Source organism: Leuciscus leuciscus, assembly GCF_965113295.1.
Source record: "Leuciscus leuciscus genome assembly, chromosome: 9".
Lineage (NCBI taxonomy): Eukaryota > Metazoa > Chordata > Actinopteri > Cypriniformes > Leuciscidae > Leuciscus > Leuciscus leuciscus.
The window spans coordinates 30020848-30038386 of record NC_138733.1 but is presented as its reverse complement, the minus strand read 5'-3'; the positions used below and the strand labels follow the sequence as shown (position 1 = coordinate 30038386).

Below are 17539 nucleotides of genomic sequence, written 5' to 3'. Positions count from 1 at the left end.
ATGTCTTTCTTAACTTGTCAATCTAATTTATTCATATATTGAAAACTGACACTAAAAGTTTCTGTACCTTCTCTTACATTCTACAGGAAAGTACTATAGCCACGATGACCATGACCACAGCATCCAACTTTTACATTTACATTTAGATTTTACATTTAACTAAACTTTGGCAATCTTTGTTAATAGGCTTTCATTCTGTTAGCAAGGCTTCAAAATGATTTTTTTTTTTTTTTTTTTTTTACTATTGTTTACCAGATGGTGCCATTTCTCAGGTTTGGCCTAAAGCAAATATTCACTTTTTTTCCTGTTTTCTGCTTATGCGTATTATATTCCAAACTGGATAAAATATGCAGCTATGCTGTATATGTGTGGTTGTGTTGGTATGGATGTCAGAGTGTGGTTTGTATGCATGTAATAAAATAAATTGTGTGTGTGTTATATTTGAGAGAGAAAAAACTGCAAATCACAAATCCAATCACTGTGTATACCACTGGAGCTTTGGTGGCATCTAATGGGAAACATTTGGTCAAAATGGGCAAAATCGTAGTGAAAGCTAATTTATTGAGATATCATCCTCAAATTTGGAACACAACTTGTTAGATTTATGGCTTTGGTTTTCTAGCAGTTTTTGAGTTCAACATGTTTTATTATTTACAACAATGTTCATAAATCATTTTCAACTTTTGTTTTTTACTTCAACAAAAATTGCTACAAAAAAGTGTCTTAAAGGGATAGTTCACCCAAAAATGCATGAAAATTAGCCCATGATTTACTCACCCTGAAGCCATCCTAGGTGTAAATGACATTCTTCTTTCAGATGAATACAAAAAGAGTTATATAAAAAAATAAAGGCCCTCTGAAGTGAAGCGATGCGTTCGTGTAAGAAAAATATCCACATTTAAAATGTTATCGACTAAAATAACTAGGCCTTTATTAACCCCCCAAGGATTCCAAAAAATATACCCATTGACTCCCATTATAAAGCTTGGAAGGGCCAGGACATGTTTTAATATAACTCATATTTTATTCGTCTGAAAGAAGAATGTCATATTCACATAAGATGGCTTGAGGGTGAGTAAATGATGGGCTAATTTTCATTTTTGGGTGAACTATCCCTTTAAGTCAAATCTTTATGACAGTTTTTTTGACATGGACATTTTTGTCCTCTAAGGACCTCAGAGTAACTTTTTAAAATTGATGCACAAGGGTTAATTTACATTATTTATGATAAAGCATATTAGCCTAAATGATTTGTGATTGGCTAACAATTATTCGGGTTTTTTTCTTCTTTTAAATATTTTTTTTTTAGATGTTTACAGGCATAAACGATGAGTTCATGTTTAAGTTCAATGGATTATTCATCACTAAAAACTAAGCAAATCCTGTCCTCTTTTCTGATCAACATGCCTGAAACAAAAGCATTAAAAAATTATGACAGATGTTGTGGAGCTTTGTTGATTGTTGTATTTTTTTTTATTTTTTTTACATATCTCCCAGAACTTAATCTTCCTTTTATCCTTTGCACACAACACTACTTTGAACTTAACCACTACAGAACAAGCAGTGGATCTATTTTTGGGCCTGTGCATGTCCTTCGTTTTAAGAATTAAGCACTCGGGATGTTACATTTTAGCAGGGAAGAGTAGAGATGAGGATCCTTATGCAGAAGTTTTAATTTAACAAACAAGATCATTCTAAAGGTGCCAGAAACCAGAAACGCAACATGGACAGTAACTGACAGTGAACAGAACACACATAGGAGTATAAATGCATAGGATAATGATAAACAAAACTAGACACAGGTGAGGAACATAATCAGTAACCAATGAAACAAATGAGAACATACTTAGAGACCATGACAACCAAGGAAGCAGGAACTAAAAGCACATGAACCATGGAATGAAATGAAAGTCAAAATAATGATGCGTGTGAAAACTTATACTGAGTAGGTACATTTGAATTTGAACTTACTTCGCAACTATTAAAAAAGTATGTTCTATATAGTATGAATGTGGGTAGTATGAATGCATTTTGGACGTACTATATCCGCCATGTTGCTATTGTCACGTGACCTTCCAGCATTAGTTGCGTCGCTTTACTGGCATGCCATTCACAAAAACTCTCCTGTGGCCTCATGGAATAGTAAAGTGTCCATCAAATGCACACTTGCCGGAATTTGTAGGTAATCTGGGTACTTTTCGCGAACTATTTTTCAAAAAGATAGAATGAATTCAGACATAGGCTACTACTCTATTGGCAAGCTGTTTTTCGTATACTATGTAGGGAAGTCTTCGATTTCAGACGCAGTGTGAGAGTCCTTGAACAGAACTCAACAAAACAAGATATGTGACAATTTACACATTTTTGCAAAGCAGAGAATTTCCAATGCACATTTAACTTGTTAAATTTCCAATAGACCTTAAAGGATAGTTCACCCAAAAATGAAAATTCTGTCATCATTTACTCAACCTCAAGTTGTTTCAAACCTGTATGAATGTCTTTTTTCTGCTGAACACAAAAGAAGATCTTTTGAAAAATGTCGGTAACCAAACAGTTGATGGACCCCAATGATTTCCATAGTAGAAAAAAAAAAAAATACTATGCAAGTATTTTTTCGTGTGTGAATTTTTTTCCCCAATTCTTTCCCCTTTATCGCTTTCAAATCTAAAAACTAATTTTGCATTTTTGGCTAATATTGCATTTGAATTAAAAAATTGAATCAAATTAATTTGGTTAATTTATTTGTTTTACTGAATTATGCTAATTATTTCCATATTTATGCTTGTCATGCACAACAATCCCCCATTTGTGCAAGTCAGTTTATGGTATGACTATGAGGGAGGCTGGGCTACGAGTAAGGCCCAGTGGCGGAGCCAGGATTTTTTCATAGGGGTGGCCAGGCAAGGGCCAGCAACCAGTCTGGGGTGGCACAGAAATCTTAATTATTTTATCATAAAAAATAATTTGATAATGTATTGGACTGTTTTAGTGCCTACACAACTGAATAAAGTTAATTTGTCCTTAATTGTGTCACAGGTCGGGGTGGAGCGCCAGCGGGCCGCCCACCCCTCGCTTGCGTGCCGCCCCTGAGGAGCTGACCGTGGACACGAAGGGAAAGGCGGACACAGAATTCAAAATAAATATACTCTTTATTAAATAATAAAAAACAAATCTTAAAAAGTCTCTTCTTCAGCGTTCTCTTCATGTATCTCAGCACTTTCAGATAGAGAGAGGAATGAACAGAATTCACAGCTTCCGCGTTCTCTTCTTCAGCGTTCTCTTCGTGTATCTCAACACCTTCGGACAGAGAGAGGAATGAACATAATTCACAGCTTCCACGTTCTCTTCTTCAGCGAGCTCTTCGCGTATCTCAGCACCTTCAGACAGAGAGAGGAATGAACATAATTCACAGCTTCCACGTTCTCTTCTTCAGCGTTCTCTTCGTGTATCTCAACACCTTCGGACAGAGAGAGGAATGAACATAATTCACAGCTTCCGCGTTCTCTTCTTCAGCGAGCTCTTCGCGTATCTCAGCACCTTCAGACAGAGAGAGGAATGAACATAATTCACAGCTTCCGCGTTCTCTTCTTCAGTGAGCTCTTCGCGTATCTCAGCACTTTCAGATAGAGAGAGGAATGAACAGAATTCACAGCTTCCGCGTTCTCTTCTTCAGCGTTCTCTTCGTGTATCTCAACACCTTCGGACAGAGATAGGAATGAACATAATTCACAGCTTCCGCGTTCTCTTCTTCAGCGTTCTCTTCGCGTATCTCAACACCTTCAGACAGAGAGAGGAATGAACATAATTCACAGCTTCCGCGTTCTCTTCTTCAGCGAGCTCTTCGCGTATCTCAGCACCTTCAGACAGAGAGAGGAATGAACATAATTCACAGCTTCCACGTTCTCTTCTTCAGCGTTCTCTTCGTGTATCTCAACACCTTCGGACAGAGAGAGGAATGAACATAATTCACAGCTTCCGCGTTCTCTTCTTCAGCGAGCTCTTCGCGTATCTCAGCACCTTCAGACAGAGAGAGGAATGAACATAATTCACAGCTTCCGCATTCTCTTCTTCAGCGTTCTCTTCGCGTATCTCAACACCTTCAGACAGAGAGAGGAATGAACATAATTCACAGCTTCCGCGTTCTCTTCTTCAGCGAGCTCTTCGCGTATCTCAGCACCTTCAGACAGAGAGAGGAATGAACATAATTCACAGCTTCCACGTTCTCTTCTTCAGCGTTCTCTTCGTGTATCTCAACACCTTCGGACAGAGAGAGGAATGAACATAATTCACAGCTTCCGCGTTCTCTTCTTCAGCGAGCTCTTCGCGTATCTCAGCACCTTCAGACAGAGAGAGGAATGAACATAATTCACAGCTTCCGCGTTCTCTTCTTCAGTGAGCTCTTCGCGTATCTCAGCACTTTCAGATAGAGAGAGGAATGAACAGAATTCACAGCTTCCGCGTTCTCTTCTTCAGCGTTCTCTTCGTGTATCTCAACACCTTCGGACAGAGATAGGAATGAACATAATTCACAGCTTCCGCGTTCTCTTCTTCAGCGTTCTCTTCGCGTATCTCAGCACCTTCAGACAGAGAGAGGAATGAACATAATTCACTGCTTCCGCGTTCTCTTCTTCAGCGTTCTCTTTCGACAGGGCTCGAGCAGAGAAGAGGTTAATAGTATTTCACCAGCGCAGCTGTACACTCACAGGGCTCAGGCAGAGGAGAGGTTAATAGTATTTCACCAGCGCAGCTGTACACTCACAGGGCTCAGGCAGAGAAGAGGTTAATAGTATTTCACCAGCGCAGCTGTACACTCACAGGGCTCAGGCAGAGAAGAGGTTAATGGACAGCTGTGACTGCGAGTGAACGGCAGAAACACAATTCCCACACTTGTATATTCACCACACACTGTAAGGTTTCACTCGTGCTCATTTCCACAATAAAACTGCAATTCAACAGACTCACGGTGCAACCAAGGCTTACACCCGCAATCCAGCCGAAGTCTTCTCTGTCTCTCTCTCTCTTTCTGTCTCTCTCTCTCTCGCGGCCTCCCTCCGCATCCGCGGCCGCTCACGTGCTGGGTGCCTCCCATAGGGTGCCTCCCATAGACAGTATAAGAAGGGTGCCTCCCCTCTCCCGTCTCCTCCTTCTCCTCCTTCTTCTTCTTCTTCTTCTTTTCTTTTATTGGCGGTTGGCATACCAATTTGGTGCATTACCGCCACCAACTGTTTGGGGTGTGGAGCTTCAATGCGGATTCCTACTAACATGTAATAATAAATAATAATAATAAAAATAAAAATAAAATATATATTATATATATATATATATATATATATATATATATATATATATATATATTCTTGGTTATTCTTAAATTCGATTAAATAGGTCTGTTTCTTTAAGGTATCTCATGATAGCTGGCCATGCTGATGGTTTTGATGTAGAAAAGGAAAGTAAACCCTCTACTGATAAATGTGTGTAACCTAATTCTTTAACTTGTTCTAACAGTATGATTCGTTCTGTTCTGTATGCTTCACATTCTATTAATATATGCTCTACCGTTTCTCTCCTGTCACAATTAATGCATAATCCTGTTGCGTGTTTCCCTAAACGACTGAGATTATGATTAAGACCTGTGTGTCCAATTCTTAGCCTTGTGATAACAGATTCCCCCCTTCGTTTCCAACCACCCTGCCTCCTTGTTTTCACTTGTTTCTGTATTTTATATAAAAAACTACCTTTTGTCTCCTTTTCCCATTGTTCTTGCCATAACCTATTGATTCTTGTTTTAATGATACATTTAATTTCCATTTTACTCAATGGAACTGTCCATTGTATGTCTGACTTAAGAGTCTTTTTAGCCAAACGATCAGCTTCTTCATTACCCTCTATTTCAACGTGAGATGGGACCCACATAAAACACACTATAATATTAAGATTTTTTAATCTATATAAACTATGAAAGATTTCATAAACCAAGTCAGGCCTACAAACAGATTTGCAGTTTGCAATACTTATTAATGATGCTATTGAGTCTGAACATATAATATATTGATTAGGCCCAACCTCCTCTATCCATGCTGCTAGTAAAATAGCTAAAAGTTCCACAGTGTACACTGCTAAATGATCTGAAGTTCTTTTTAAAATTGATTTCTGAAAATGTGGTATATATACTGCTGCTCCCGTCTTTCCTGTACTTGGGTCTTTTGATCCGTCTGTAAATATTTGAATACTATTATTATAGTTGATACCTAGATATTGTTTTACCAGATCATTTATCACACCATATTCCTTGTATTGTTTTAACATCTTTGCGATTTCTAGGTCCACAACTAGTGATGTTACGTCTGACACCGACGCTCCGAAGCTTGCTTCAAACTCGAACGGTCCTTGCAATGAACCACTGCTTCGGAGCTTGTATCATTACGTCACTAGTCACGTGAAAATGACTTCTGAAGCAAACACACCACCTGACTGCTTTGACAGCCCAATCCAGTGTTGACAGGTTTGAAACCTGGCGGCTGTATTTCTTATAAAAGTGAAGCCAAACCATGGCAACACTGTGGGTTGCAGTAGTCGCGGTGTCTCTAAAGCTGGTGAAATTGTTTAAAAAAAAAAAGATATCACCTTTCACCAAAGACAAATAAAATAATATTTCTGAATAAAAACCATACCATTTAATGAACACTTTGTCTAAGCCTTCTGCATGTACCCAAAGCACACCCTCTGCCACATTTTTTTTATTATTAATTAGAGAACATATGAACATTGTTGCATAAAAATATGCATCAAAGACAGAAACTTCAAAAACCCTCTGGCTACATTATACAAGTACAACCAGTTACACAAGCACATCCTTTTCAACATACACAAATATCAGTCCCACCAGTTAACAAGTTAAGAGTTCTGCTTCCCACAGCTAAACAAGATAAAGCTTTCACACATGATACTGCCCTGCTAAAAAAAAAAAAAAAAACTATAGAAACCATTACCGAAATTCTATTGGATTTAATGGTTTTCATGAGAAATGTATTGGTTGTAATGGGAATTATAGTGGTCTCTGTGTGTCTCTACTGATATGTGTTGGGTTCTACTGGTGGGGGCATTAAATCCTAATGGAATATGTCCCAAACACACTACAAAAAAGAATTCTGTAGTGGTTTAAATGGTAAAAGCCAATGGTTCCTATTGGTATTTTAATAGAAACCATTAGTATTTCTGTGATGGTTTCCAACTTTTTTTAAGCTGGTCTGATCTTCTGTCCTTGTCTAAAGAAATAGTTACACACACACATCATGCTTAACGTTTTATTATCAAGGTGAACACATGAAATTCATCAGTATCTGTAAAATTCACCTACATAAATGAGTTTCACAGCTCTAACACTGTTTCAGCTTTTTATTCATTTCCAGAATTCTCCAGAAAATTTGGTTTTGGGGCTTCGTTAAAGGAATATAATATTGTATTCAATGCCATTCCTAGTGGTATAAAAACTCTTTTGAAAGGAGAGCACACTTATAGTCCTATATCTTTATATAACACTTCTATTTCAATTGAAGGGATTTTGATTACTGATGACAAGTTCAATAACCAGTTTGTTCGTAATCTTATGAACAGAAAATCTATGCCAGTATCATCTTTCAAGTGGATGGCGTTATACAATATTAATTGGAGAGTGGTATGGTCTCTTCCACACAAATATTTGTTAACAAACAAGATAAAAGAAATTACATTTAAAATATTACATAGATGTTACCCCTGTAATAGTGTACTCAATAAGTATATCCAAAACCTAGAAGATAAATGCACTTTCTGTGATGCTGAAGAGACAATTGTACATATTTTTTGTGAATGTGTTTGTGTTAAAGCTTTTTGGAATGAGTTATGTACCTATCTCTCAGAGAAAACAAATGTCAAAATATGTATTAACACCTTTAGTATTATTTTTCTTTATCATAATCCAAATTCTCAAATTCAATACGTTATTAATTTGTTTATGATTCTTGGTAAATTTTTTATTCACAAATGCAAATTTTTGGGTAAGATCCCGTTACTGTCTATTTTTCTAGTAGACTATAATTCCTATGTTTTGTCTTTGATGGGCATAAAAAACAAAAAGTCTTTGAAAAGTCAAAGATTGCTTTCTATGTTTAATCTTGTATAATTTTTTTTTCTTTCCTCTGGCACTTTATTTTGTTTTTATTTATTTTTTTGTGATCTATGTTTTTTTATTATTATTATTGTTCCTGTTATGTACTTGTTACATCTTCATTTTGGCATTAATAAAAAAATAAATAAAAAATAAAATAAAAATAAAGCGTTACCTTCGCGCTCAGGTAAAGCCTTTCTTTCGTAAATTGACTGAGATTAAGTCTTTTAGAACTTACTCAATACCATGTTTTTTTATTTTATTTTATTCATTTGAATTTTAATGCATTTTTTAAAATAATATCTTGCATTGGTAGGCTATTGTGGAAATTCCTCATTTCCATTTCCATTCCATTGTCGCCATGTTTGGATGTTAGATATTTTGTTTGGAAATTAGATTTATTTTGAAGTAATATAGTTATTTTAATAATTTGATCATTTCATATTTTAAATATTATATAAGTCTGGTGTTCAGTGATTCAACAGGCCAATTTTTTAGTTTCATGTGAGGGTGAAGTTCAAGCTGACTCCTGTGAAGACCAGTCTATGGTGAAGACATAGGCCTATATGCCCAAAACGTTTTGGTAAATGATTAACAAACAATGCTGTAAATTACATTTATTTGTTTCAAATACATTTTCTGTAGTTTGTTGTTATACTAATATTTTAATATTACTACTATTATTGCTACTAGTATTATGTTATTTAGTAGCCTATTTGTATCCAATTTCAATTAAATTATACTTAGACCTATTCACTTTAAAGGTTACATCCGAAAGTATCTACTAAACAAAACCTGATGCCATGTTAGTTCACACATGGTTCAAGAACTAATAAAAATTGATGGGGAGTAGAGGGATGGAACGGGATATTTTTATGAAGTAATGGAACTTCCATTGCTTCATAAAAATGTCTTGTTTTGTCTTTTTACTCTTTATCAACATTAATACGTGCTTGAACCATGTGTGAACTATTATGGAACCGATTATTTCTTTAACTGTATTGTATAGCACACTTATATCTGGATGGTACTCTGCTGGATTTGTTGATTTTCTTGTTGTTTGTGTATGAGATGCTGTCGTTCTGGACACAACCGAGTGGGCGTCTGCTGGTGGGGGTTGACAGCGCTCCTACTGCACATCTGAATGCTGCCATCACTGAGATCAGACAACAGGCCTGCTGCTCAAGAACCACTGAACAGTTCAAACATGGGGCCGAGATGGATGGTTGGATATTTGACTGAAAGCTTTGTTTTCCTTTTTATTTATATGAAGTACAGTAATATATAACTGTTTTTTTTTTATCTCTTAATAGCTTATACTCATCATAACTATAATCCAATAGATATTGCATGTAAATTGCATGTAGCCCTGAGTCACTTTACCTCATCCCTCCACACAGTGGCACTCTCACACAGCAAAATAGCAGCAGTAAACCAATTTGAATTGTGATTTACCAATATAAATCTATTTTCAGAATGAATGAAATGGATTTTTCTTGTGAAACTGGGCTTGTTGAAGTCAGTTAAGGATATCACTGGCAGAAAATGTTGTAGAAGAGAATTCACATTAAATGCAAAGTTAAATCCTTGTGAAAAAAAAAAAAAAAAAAAAAAAAAAAAAAAACACTGTTTCAGCTTTGATCGCCTCGGTAAACACGTAATAAACGGGGCGTTAACATATAAGCCTACTTGCATTTTATGGTTGTCAGCTTTGTTGCATTACATTTAGGCCTACTTCACCAGGAGATGGTGCTGCAATTTCTATATGAATGAAGCTTCGAGTAATGAACCATTTTCGACACAATTGTATCAGAAAGCAATAATGCTTCGAAACGCTTCATTTGGCCATCACTATCCACAACTGGTAATGGAAATATCCAAGGAGGAATAACAGGTCCTTCTCCTCCTTCCTGCCTTCGCTTCTTTTTATCTGCCACTCAGTCCAATCGCCCCTTCAGGATCCTTCCCGCTGCCCAGCTGCCAGCAATCACGCTCATCAACTCTCTTCCATTGCTTCTCGCTGCTTCCGTGTTTTCCCGGCCTCGCTGGAAGCGCTCCCCGTCCACAATTTTCACACATAAGGTTCCGTTTTTAGTCACCCCGTGACAATTGTAATTGAGATAATAGTGAATTGGGAATCATGGAATACTGAGTGAATTTTATATTTTTTTATTATTACCCAGCACCTCATATTAAAATTAATTAAATAGTAATAAAAGGGCACACACTATAGCTAAAGTTCAACTTGCTCAGTTAGCTTGGTTCTGGTTCTCAAAATTTCCAATAGCTTGTTCTACATTGTTGTATCTTCATGGATGAGATAACATGTAGATAAATACTGTAGTCCAAAGATTATTCAACCAATTCTGAGTTTGTCAAAAAAAGTTTAACTTTCTATATTAGGCTAGTTGTCATAATAAATAATTGCAACAGTTCTATCATACCTAAATTAAAAAGGAAAACAAAAGTTCTCTTTTGAATCCCCATGTGCAAGAATGCGAACAAGGCGGAAGTCCACAGCACATAATGTAAAATGTTATGTTTTTCATAATGTAATGTAGCCAGAATGTAAAATTCGTTATTTTATGGATTTAAAAATTATCCATTTTTGTTTGTCCTTTACAAATTAACGCAAAATGAATGCCTATCGTCTAGTACAAATGCACAGTGCTCACATTTATTTGGACATTAAAACATTACATATCAGTTTGTGCCTTATATTGTGATCTCACATAGCAGAATATTTTAATCCAGACACATGTGACGCATATAACAAATACATGCATGCAGTTTTGACAGCTTTAATCGCCTTTTGAGTTAATTGACGACAACTACGGCTACAGCGCACCGCATTTGCGCGTGATGTGCGTACCGCAAGCACAATACAACAGCTGTCAGCCGTATGACAGAAAAGTTAGTTAGTTTTACTGACATTTGGCCTGACAACATCTCATCTTACCGAAGATAGCCAACTGAATAAGGACAACGCCCTTTTTCTCAGCATCTGACATAAGTGTCACAAGCTTTCACACACATCTTCTAAAATAGAAGTAGCATCAGAAAAAAAGAGAATTACGTTTGTTGTTGACTGCACACTATTCGACTTAGGCCTACTCAAAACGGTCTTGCAACCCACCAGTTGAGAAAGATTGACTCTATATTTACTATGTGCATGTGCATATCACTGTCTGATGTTCTGCTGTCAAAGCTCATTCGGCACTTGCACATTTCCGCACTCGTTTGACTTGCGCCTGGCGCTGAGGTGAAGTTGGAGTGTGCGCCTGGTCGCGTCCGCACGAGCGCGAAGGTGCGCGCGGCAAAAATGACGTCATCGCGGTGTGGGCGGTCACGCGCGTTGGGTGCGCAAGGGCCCATTTCACCTGGTGGTGAGCACGGCAGATTTTGTAACAACGCGCGCGGCGCCGCATCCGAAGATGAACGACTTCAGCCTTGGTTATACTTTCGCCTGGCTCCGCAGCGCGAGTCTCCGCAGACTGCGCGCGCACCTCCGCAAACGGACGAGGCGTTTATACTTGACGCGCTCGCCGTTGTACTATTCTGCGAAACGATAGGGGGCGACTCGAGTAATTGTCCTCTAAACCATCAGGAATCAGCGGTGAGAAGAAGAAAGCTACACACGTGACAATGTTTATTTTAGTACACCACCACCAATAGGCCTACCACACTACAAAAAGAATTGTGTAAAACCCAGTAAACCCTGAGATTATTACTCGTGACAATAAAACAAAATATATGGATATGAGAATGTGTATACAATATAACTAAATTAACAATCTCTAACATATTTTCTAATTTCACTAAACATTTCATTAAGTTTCGTGAACATTTTTATTAAACATGGACCTTTATGTTCATTAAAAATACTTTTTATGCTATTGAATGTTCATTATTTATATGTAAGCAACTCATTTAGACGTGCAAACTGGGTGCCGGTGTGGTGAGAAGTTCGAGCTCGGCCAGATTACACTAGTGCCCTGCTCACTCCAAAGTCCCACTTCAAGAGCTCTACAGTCTGCCCTTCAAAGGGAGCAGGGCATTTCCGTTGTGGTCTGTGTTATTTGCAGCGCGTTTCTTTACTTGGTTGTCTTGTGAACTTTTGCAGCGCGTTTCTGTATTTGGTTGTGTTATTTGGAGCACACGTGTGTTGTGAAACTGATTACGTTTTTTCTCGATTGCTAAGACACATTTCTTGAAAGCTGCTCTCCTTTTCTCTAAACTGTGAACACAAAACCCAATTTTCAAGCTACATTCACAAAGCCTCAGACTCTTCTTGCAAAACCAAACTTTCACCTCAAAACAGTTCAATCTGTGCTCAAAACTGAACTATGTTGTCAAATTGTGCCCAGAGTCAATCAAAATTAAAAACACTACTGAACAGTCACCAAACACTACGTAGAAAAATAGAAAACACAATGCTCAGGACATGAAGCTGGAGAAATAAATGTTTGTTCACTGTAGGCTAAATGCATGTTGCAAAACAAAATAAACGTGTGCATTTAGCACTTGTACAAACAAACAGAAATCTTATGCGTTTGCCACTTGTGTACCAGTAAGCCCATGTACAAATAAAGTACAAAAATATACAAATAAGTGCATTACTCAGCCACAGCATCATGTCTCCGTACTGGGTCAGGCCACAGGACTTCATCCACATCACAGGCCACATTTTGTCTGGCCAGGCAACGGGGGAAAAAAACCCTGGCATGCCATATCCAGGCTTGGCATGCCTCCACACCTATGTCACCACAGGCAAGTCCCATGGCTTGAAGGAGATTTACCCTGGTGTAAGGTTGGTGTTCATACCTTCCACCGCCATGAGGAGAAGAATTCCTCAATGGGGTTTAGGAAAGGGGAGTACGGTGGAAGGCAAAGATTGATAAAACCTTGGTTCATATTGAACCACTCTCTAACCTGGAGGGCTCTGTGAAAACTCACATTGTCCCAAACAACAACATAGATGGGATGCTCATCCTTCTGCCCTAACAGAGCATCTCGCATGTGATTGAGGAAAATGAGGAGCTGGTGAGTGTTGTAGGGCCCCAGGTTGGCATGATGGTGGACAACCCCATGATTGCTGATGGCAGCACATAATGTGACATTGCCACCACCCTGCCCAGGAGCACCAACAATGGCCCGATGGCCAATCACATTACGGCCTCTCCTTCTCCTTTTGGTGAGATTAAACCCAGCTTCATCCATGTAGATGTATTCATGGGGTCTTTCCATTGCATCCAGTTGAAAAACCCTCTGTAGAAATGGATATAGTTTTGTAAGTGATACGGAAAAAGTGATTTAGGCCACTACAGTAAATCACTACTTAGAGCAATCAACATTGAATGTGTCTGGATATATGCCAACCTGTACATACTGGAATCTTTGCTCTTTGACTCTGTCTGAGTTGCGATCAAAGGGCACTCTGTATAGCCGTTTCATGCGCAGTCTGTTGCGCTTGAGGACACAATCAACAGTATAGAGGCTGACACTGTTGATACCCTCAAAATGTACATGGTCCTCAATGATCTTCTGCTGAATTTCACTCAGTTTAATGGCATTGTTCTCACGGACCATATCAACAATTAGGGTCTCTTGGTGTGGGGAGAACATACACTGTAAAAAAAATTACATCCCCAAGTCAAAAATTTCTGGTGACTGGTCACATCTAAATTTTTCAATTAGTCTGACGTATTATTTCTCATTGAGCCAATGTTAACAGACTATTGCAACAAGAATTACACTTGGGCCAATTAAAAAATTTAGATGTGACCAGTCACTAGAAAATTTTGACTTGGAGAGGTTAGACATTTTTTACAGTGTACCTGTCCTCCCACCCCCATGTGGCAATCTTTCAATTCTATAAAAAGAGAACATGGAGTTACAAAAAATATACATGGAATACTAGGCCTACAAACAGTTAGACCAACCCTCCATTACAATACTACTAGGGATGTCCCGATCAGGTTTTTTTGCCCTCGAGTCCGAGTCCGAGTCATTTGATTTTGAGTATCTACCGATACCGAGTCCCGATCCGATACTTCTATAATACATAAAAAAAAGAATAAAGAAGAGCGAAAAAACAGATCCAGGATGTTCCTTATTTTTTATTTAATTCACCTTATTTTAACATTCAACAACTCTGTTAACAAACAGAGCACTTCTGTGAGGTAGCTTGAACAATCAAGTAATAAATAAGATAAATTCTTCGCTTTTGGACTTTAGTGCAACAGTAAATATATAAAAAAGTCTAATATAAACAAATAGCACCTCAACTTAAAATACCCGGCAGGCATGTAAACAAATAAAATATAAAAGTGCCACAGTGTTTGCAAAGCCAGTAATGTGCTTTTAGGAACTGCACTCCTAACTCTTACGCCGGTTTCACACTGCACGCGTATTTAATTTTTTTTGCCGCCCATGTTAACAGATTAGAGCATTCACACCGCACGCAGAGGTGGCGCGGCAGTGCGTAGCAGAGCAGAGCAGCAGTGCCGGTGATCGTTTCGGCACCGAGTCTATTTTTGCTGCGCAGCTTACACTGAATTAAAGTGACAATGCATTGATCATGGCCAAAATACACTGCAGTTTTATCCAAAAGTTGCATTGATGATATCTATTGTGTTTTAAACAGTCAATCAAATGACCAACAGCAATTTAAAAAGAAAACAAATGTTCAAAAACAAACTTGTTGCCAGAACAATAAAAACAAAGATGAACCAAAAGTTATATAAATGAAATTATTAATAAAATAAGCTTCTTGACAAGTCTTTTCTCTTAAATGTATTTGAAAACGAAATAAAGCAATGCCAACTTATCCATTATAGAGTACTCTGTCTGTACACAACCCGCGGTTCAGCCGCGCGTGACAAACGCTGCCAGTGTGAAAGCAAAACGCGCGTGTCCTGCTCCCACTAACCATACGCGCTGCAGTGTGAAACCGGCGTAACTCTGTGCCACCGCATAACTATAGATGTGTTAAAAAATAATGAGAATATACATATATATCCGAGTCCTGATCGGGAGGTAACGTCCGATTCCGATCGAGTCTGAAAACACGTGATCGGGCCCGATTTCCGATCACGTGATCGGATCGGGACATCCCTAAATACTACAGTACATTGGTACAGTGATGTACTGAAACATATTTACTTACAGTATACTGTGGTACAGTATATAGTATGTTATACAGTAATATCTGTCAACATTTACATACTGTACTATAATGTCAAAAAAAGGTAATTACCTGTTCTCTTCTCTAAATCTTCAGATTATGGTGGACACAGTGAATCTACTGATGTTTGGTTGTACCCTTTGTCCAGCCTCCCTCATGCTCATACCATGGACAAGAACATGGTCAATCACAGTAGCTCTGATTTCATCAGATATTACTGTTCTTTGTCTTCGCTGACCACCTCGACCTCCTCTCACACGAACTCTTCTTCTCAGATTTCTATCCATTGTAGGGCCTCACAAACCAGTGCTCTCTGAACTGGCTTACTGTATATGTTCCCTCACATCATTAGCCACAAGTGTGATCATTTTTGAGTTGTTGTGTTCAAGTGGTGACACCTGTGCTTTAATTGTGTTTGACTTTTGTCACCTGTGCTCACCATTATGCAGCGCGGGTGCATCACAATGAAAATGTGTTGGCAAGTTGTGTCTAAACAGGTGAAAAGTGCTTATGGTTTTGCCAAAAGAGTGATTGAATCAATCAGTGGGTTCAGGCAACTGAGCATTTGGTTCAGACAATAGGGTTTAGTGTTTTAGCAATTGAGAAAAACTGTAAGATGTTTTCTTAATTTGCTGGTGTTTTTGTTCTATTTGCATGTGTTTTCTTCAGTTGCTGCGCGTTGAGCTCTCTCGGCCACCGTACATTAAGGAATACAAAAATGTGCCATTGGTTGTGTCTTTTGTGTTCATCTTGTGAAAAGGTTTGTGAGGGGGAGAACCACAAGCAACATAACTTACCAGTTTTGGAAATGCTGTTTTGAATTTATTGCACCAGTGTGTAAGACAATGTTGTAGTGTGTGTGTTTGTGAGGGCTTGTGTGTGATGTCTGAGGGCAAAGTTTTTTGTTTTTTTTTGCAAGAGTGAATGGTTTTGAGTGTAGAGCTTAACGTTATGGATTTGTGTTTACTGTTTTGAGAATACGAGGAATAGTTTTAAGAAATGTGTTTAAGCAATCGAGAAAAACTGTAAGAAAGAGCGTGTGAATATTGTGAATTAATTTAATAAATGTGGTCACTTGACTTTACTGGAAGCCTTATAGTAAAATATATTTTTCTTCCATTTCCATTAGGCCAAAACTTAATTGCCTTTATCTCTTCCAAATCTAAAAACAAATTATTTGGCTATAGATACATTTGAATCTGTAAGGGTTCTGCCCTGGCAGCTTTGACTGTGTTGTCTTTGTTTCAGATCTCTATGTTTGTGTTGTGCTTGAACATATGGCTTTGTTTGTGTTTGTCATGTGCTTCTCTGTTCCTGTCTCCTTGTTTCCCAGTACCACGCCCTCTTGTCTAGTTGAGTCCTTAGGTCTGTTCGACTTCATGCAGCCCGATTGGCGGCTGACTTGAAGCAGTGCATGCCGGTTAGAAATTTTGTCCAACTTGATACAGCGCCGACGCCACGTGACTGTGATGTGTGCCATCAAAGTACCGCGAGAGCGATTCGAGAGTAGCCGGAGAACTCAGCCAGCACAGCTTCTCAGGCCCTGTTTACACGAGAAAGCATGCGGGTGAAAACGTAAAAAAAAATTATTTGATGTGCCTTTCGTTTAGACGGTGACAGCGTTTTTGGGGCTTAAAAACGCAAAAAAGTTAAACTACCCTCCAGAGTGGAAATCTTAAAAACGCTCCACCATGTAAACATTACAGCATTAAAATTTCCGTGTAAACATAGCCTCAAGAGCGGCTGCACTGGGCTGCAGGAGCTTTGATGACAACACAGCTGTTCCACGATTGGCCGGATTCACCGCATGACAGCGATCACGTGTGTTTCGTGTTTATTCGAACACCTTTAGTTCCTCTAAAGCTCACAAATCAGTTTTGTATAACAGTGAACACTCTTTCATGTAGTTGCGATGGTATATTGTGTCATGTTTATCAAATTAAAACTGATTAAAAAACGTAGACTCCACTTCGTTGATAGTAGCTTATGTTGAACTTTATTCTTGTTCAAACAGACGCTGTATGAAGCAGTACATAAAGTATTGAATGAAAATGTCTCTGAAACATCTGTGTATTTGGCAAATATTGCATTTATTTCACTTCAGCTGTGGTAAAGTTAAGTATGCAAATACCACGTGAGCGGTCACTACGGGAACCAGAAAGTGTCCGACTTCACGTCTCCGTTTGCAGCTCCTCCCCGCCTGCACG

At 38.3% G+C, this 17539-nt stretch overlaps 1 protein-coding gene across 1 annotated transcript; it reads right to left on the bottom strand.

Annotated features, from left to right (window-relative positions):
* Nucleotides 1–12964: 12964 nt before the first annotated feature.
* LOC309506561 (uncharacterized protein) lies at nt 12965–13767 on the bottom strand (the record flags this gene model as incomplete). Its single annotated transcript, XM_082180404.1, has 2 exons — nt 13526–13767; nt 12965–13414 (listed from the first exon to the last, which is right to left on the bottom strand). Exons 1-2 carry the CDS (start codon nt 13733–13735, stop codon nt 12965–12967), a joined length of 660 nt encoding a protein of 219 aa, XP_082036530.1. The 5' UTR covers nt 13736–13767.
* Between the last annotated feature and the right edge of the window lie 3772 nt (nt 13768–17539).